We start from the raw sequence: 5,022 nt of genomic DNA, 5'->3' as shown, positions 1-5,022 counted from the left end.
ATCAAACACCATGAAGAAACTTGCACTGCTTTTCAATTCTTACATCTGCTGGATTATCTGCTGACTCAGCTGAATCTTTTTGGGATGTTTACGTATTGGTTTTGGGGATGTAGATTATTGTTCATATTATCAGTTCTGGGGAAGGTCTGTAAACAGTTTCTTTATAATGTAAGTGGCCTTCCGGCCATCTTCTACCAAAAAAAAAAAAACAGTTTTCTTTCCATGAAAAGGAATTATTTTCTATTTTACCAAACATTTCTTTGAAACCACGCAGTCCTGTACGAAAACATGATGGTCCAACTCTATTGAGAGCATGGACCTCTTTTACTCCCTGTTGGGAGGTTACGTTTCATCGAGGGCAGTACTAGGGGCCGTTACAGTCCGCACCAGCTCAAACAATAAGTGCGCTTTACTTGTCACAAGGATAGTGATATCCGAGTAAGCAAGGGCCCATTCAAAAACGTTCGCAATTTTGAACAAATAAACCTGATACATGGGATTTTCTAAAAAACAGCCAGTCGGCATTTCCCTTTGAATAAACTCATCATACACAAGACTGTAACGAATAGCAAAAGCAAGCACATAACTGCATATAAACTACTTTAAATAAGAGTCTGGCATTTTCAAATTGAAGCACAACAGCAGCAAACCTAATAACGATAAAAGGAGCAGGTAAAATAAAAAGATTCAAATATAAAAAAGAAGAACAAAGAAACAAAAACCCAAAACACAAACAGAATGCTTCTTGAAACTTTCACGGGGCAGTGGATATGAGAGAAAATGGAATGCCAAGACATAATGCGGCCAGCCGAGAACAGGAAATTATTTGCTTCTCTAGTGGGGAAAATCAGCGGGACCCTTGATTGGCTATGAGGAACCAATGTTATAGCAGCTACCGCTGTTCATCCTCATGCTTGGGTGCTTCTTTAGCTATCACGTGAGAGTCATTTGAGTCATCCGAGTCATCTGAGTCATCCGCACTGTCAGGCTGGAAATAACAAATATTAATTAATTCAATTGGATACTTGAAGCGAATGCGATCAGTCATTAAAGACAAAAATATAGGCTACTTATTTTGAACTTTCAAAGACCTCCGTGTCTGGAGTCCACGACGCAAGATTATGTCGGATGCGCCGCAGGAGCCTGCCCGATTCCTTATGCTCTGGAGTTGCTCCATCCAATGCCTAACAGCAGCAATCGAAAGGTAAGATTAATATCTTCATAACACATCAAGACTCACATGAACTTTCCATTCAAGGATCTACAGAAGAGCTTGATAGCACAAAATGAAGAAATCCTGGGCTTAAATGATCCTTTACATTTATTTCATAGGGAACAAAAAACTCGACCAAAAAAGGGAAAATAATACTGGAACTTTAACCTGAAGTGACCAACAAGGTTTTATGAAGTCGCCATGAACCACAAACATCAATTAAAGCTTGTCCAAATGAATTAGTAGAACAAAATGTTTCAAAATTTAAGTATAACCCTAACAAAAGTGTTTTGGAAGAGAGAGAGAGAGACTAACCCTTATTGAATCAAATAGTACCAGCATTCAAATAACATGAAAGACGTCTGATTGTCAAAAGATCAGATTGTATCCATGTCAGATTGTTTAACATAATTATTCTGTACTTGATTAAAGCAATAACATATGCTATATGCCCAATTTTATAGTACACATTCGAACAAACAGTTTACTTCAGGCATTCAGATGACATGCTGATGGAGTTACTTAGCATTTGGATAAACACAATAAGAAGAGCGGCACTGGATAAACACAATAAGAAGAGCGGCACTGTACCTCTGATTAAGCATAAAAGAAAAAGGAAATATCCTAACTATAAATGCAGTTGTGAAAGAAATAAAGATCCAAAACAAACAAACGATCCTCCAATATTAGAATTGAAACACTAAACAAAGGAAATCAACTTCTATGAAAAGAGCAACATCTTCAAAATTTGAACCTAAATACAAATAAAGGACATTTCCTTAAATATAAAAAGAGTAAGACCAAAAATGTTAATTGCTAAGAAACTTATTAGCTTCCAACCCAATAGAATTATCGACTATTATAGCCTATCAAAGAACATAAGGTGCCCAATTTCATTCAAGCTTGCCACAACAACTTCTCAGATATCCAGCAGTTAAAAAGAAATTGCTCTATTTCTTAAAGGAGGAAATTGCCCTCTAAGCAAAACACAGCAGAGCCAAAGAAATGAAAACAAAAACCAAATTGATGATATCATACATGATGAAAGTCAAAAGGGAAACAAGAAAGATTGAAAAAAGAAAGGGGAATTCTTATAACAATAATAAATATTTTAACATCTACCTAACAAGTATATACATAGACATGAGCTTGATGAGCTCAGATAAAAGACTATCTTGCCACTCATCATTTATTTAATTTAGTGCATTCCTACCCATCTTAAGCAAGCACATGCATTCATATTTGTCACATGCATCATTTAAAAACATACATCGGCATCAAATCACATCACATAAGTCCACTGCCATTTTAAAGGAGTATCACTCAAGATTTGTTATTCATCACATCATGCATAAATGTTTATATCTAACAATTACAACAGAATGAGGGAACAACATGATCACAGATCATTTACTCAACTGTTGAATTGTCTACCTGCAGCTATTTTTCCAAACGTGTATCATTGATTGGCAAATTGTGGATCTAAAATATTAATCGAATTTCTATATATGAAAGGTAATTTGGAAGTTAAAAATTAACGTTTTAATAATAACAATAGATCTATATATTAAAAGAAAAAAATTCAATATGCAAGAAATTAAAAGTTCTAAGATCCTTTTGACTTATTCAACTGATCTTTCAGTTAAGTTTTTGAATATTTTATTTTTTGATTCTCATAGATGTATCTATTCACGTTAAATTAATTTAATGCATCCTATTTACAGAAAATAAAAATAAAAATCAAATCAAATCTAAGATTACCTGTTTCGCGAGAGTGCATGCCTGGCCCGGGGAGTCCAAGATCCTGTAGTAAAACACCGAGAAGCCAAGACACAAATTCAACCGGATCGGGTGCGACCATGCCAGCTCCGCCATCGCAATATCCTATCACATCACATCAGATTCATCATCCCAACTAATCATCACCACCGTCCATATCAAAAGAAATCAAATCAATAACCTAACCCTAGCATTGCATGAGATTAAACAAGTGGATCTCCATTCCGAAACCCAGACCTGTGCAGAGTTGTAGGCGGCGAGAGCACTCTTCGCAGCGTCCTCCCTTTCGGAGCCGGTCTTGAACTCTGCGAGATAGCGGTGGAAGTCGCCCTTCATCTTGTTGTAGAATACCTTGGAGTGGGCGGCGGAAGCGGAAGGAATGAGACTTGCGTCTAGCAGCCTGAGAATCCCGGCGCATCTGCTAGTGAGGTCGTCCTCGATCTTGGCACGCAAGTCTCGGATGTCCGCGGCGTAGTCCTCGTTGCCGCGGCTCTCCTCCTGCTCGGTCGACGACACAATCTGCCGGGACTTCCGGCGGTCGTTGACGATCGTCCTGTAGGCCACCAAGAGGAGGTCGCGCTCCTCCAGGGTAAGCTCCTTCCCCTCCGCCGCCACCGCCGCCGCCGCCACCTTCTCCAAGAACTCCACCATCTCGTCGTACCGATTCGCCTTCTCGGCGAGCTTCGCCATGTACATGTTCTTCTCCCTCGCTCCCGCCATCGCCGCGACTAGAAATAACGAAGACAAGGGAAATAGAAAGAAAGAAGGCGCAAAAAGAGGCAAATACGCGTTAGAACGAACCGAACGAACGAAGGCGGCTTTATAGAGTAGAAATTTTTGTCGTTTCTCTTTTTATTTTATTATAGTTATTAGAAATTAAATAAAGTGGGTCATCCGCAAGAAGACGAAAGAAGCTGAACGTGGGGTCGTTTTGGGGATTCTAGGCGCTGGTTGGATCTGCCGTTGATTACTCAAGTATGGGAAATCTCGTCTGTTCATTTATGGCAGCGCACCTAAAGGAAATTTGTATACGGGCTATCTGGGCCCATCGACATGGGATGAGCTGGACGTTCGATGACAGATTTAAAAAACATCGGTTTCTGCTAAAAACCTTGTGACTCGTGGTGGGACCCATATTAAATTGAATGGGTTTTTATATCCGTGGTAGTGGAAAAGATGCTTCTTGGCAGTCTGCTACAGCTGTTTTCTGCCGTTCGATATCTTTCTCTCTTTTCTGAATGTTATTTTGTTTAAATGATTATTGGTGGAAAAACTTTAGGTTGGATTTTGCGTACTTTTGACCTTGCCGGTAAGGCAAAAGGTGTCCATAAAAAAATATTTTCGCATAATACGAATACCACGAAGAAAAATTTTGTTATTGAAATCCCTTAGATCCCGAACAGATGGTCACTAGCTTTCGATCGGAAAGCCATCGAACGAATGATCGAGCGTATGAAGACTCCAGTAGGCAACCCCAGTGTTCATGACCGTGGGTCTAATTAGGGATGTCCATCTTGTGGACCCCGTTAATGGACCTCGCCTGCGTGTCGCACCGTGAGAAAGGGGAGAATCTTTTTAATAATTCTTTGGGTCTTATCTTATTAGGCTTCTTATGACCGTTGGATTCTATGCCAGCCGGGCCTCTCTTTTTTCGAGGCGTCGCCCGTCAGAAAAGGAAGGATGTTTTCAACGGGTCTTTGGGTCCTTAATTATGAAATGTCTTAAGTTGTCTTAATTATAAAATGCCGGTTGGATTCCATGCCAATCTTTCTTCGAGGAGTCGCCCGTGAGAAACGGGATAATCTTTTCAACGGGTCTTTGTGTCCTTAATTATAAAATGTCTTGAGTTATCTTATTAGACGTCTTAGTCCGTTGGATTCCATGCCAGCCGGACCTATCTTTTTTTTCTAATAGGCAACGGAGGAGTCCTGTGAGTCCTTAATTATAAAAAGTTTTAAGTTGTCTTGTTAGGCTTCTTATGTCGGCAGGATTGCATGCCAGCCTGGCCTATCTTTCTAATAGGCATAAGG

The 5,022-nt window shown here is 39.7% G+C and overlaps 1 protein-coding gene across 1 annotated transcript; it reads right to left on the bottom strand.

The window, feature by feature from the left end:
- Positions 1 to 609: 609 nt before the first annotated feature.
- On the bottom strand, positions 610 to 3,795 carry LOC105035816 (14-3-3-like protein 16R). The gene is made up of 4 exons (XM_073254134.1): positions 3,230 to 3,795; positions 2,975 to 3,097; positions 1,092 to 1,184; positions 610 to 988 (listed from the first exon to the last, which is right to left on the bottom strand). Exons 1-4 carry the CDS (start codon positions 3,710 to 3,712, stop codon positions 893 to 895), a joined length of 795 nt encoding a protein of 264 aa, XP_073110235.1. The 5' UTR covers positions 3,713 to 3,795; the 3' UTR covers positions 610 to 892.
- Between the last annotated feature and the right edge of the window lie 1,227 nt (positions 3,796 to 5,022).

This window comes from Elaeis guineensis, chromosome 3, assembly GCF_000442705.2.
Source record: "Elaeis guineensis isolate ETL-2024a chromosome 3, EG11, whole genome shotgun sequence".
NCBI lineage: Eukaryota > Viridiplantae > Streptophyta > Magnoliopsida > Arecales > Arecaceae > Elaeis > Elaeis guineensis.
The sequence above is the reverse complement of the archived record's forward strand: the minus strand, read 5'-3'. Positions and strand labels throughout refer to the sequence as shown.

Excerpts from the sequence above, each read along its gene's own strand:
- LOC105035816 (XM_073254134.1), bottom strand. The coding sequence starts at position 3,712 with ATGGCGGGAGCGAGGGAGAAGAACATGTACATGGCGAAGCTCGCCGAG. Across the intron at positions 3,098-3,229 it reads CCGCCTACAACTCTGCACAG|GATATTGCGATGGCGGAGCT; the intron begins GTCTGGGTTTCG and ends GTGATGTGATAG. Across the intron at positions 1,185-2,974 it reads CATGCACTCTCGCGAAACAG|GCATTGGATGGAGCAACTCC; the intron begins GTAATCTTAGAT and ends TGCTGCTGTTAG.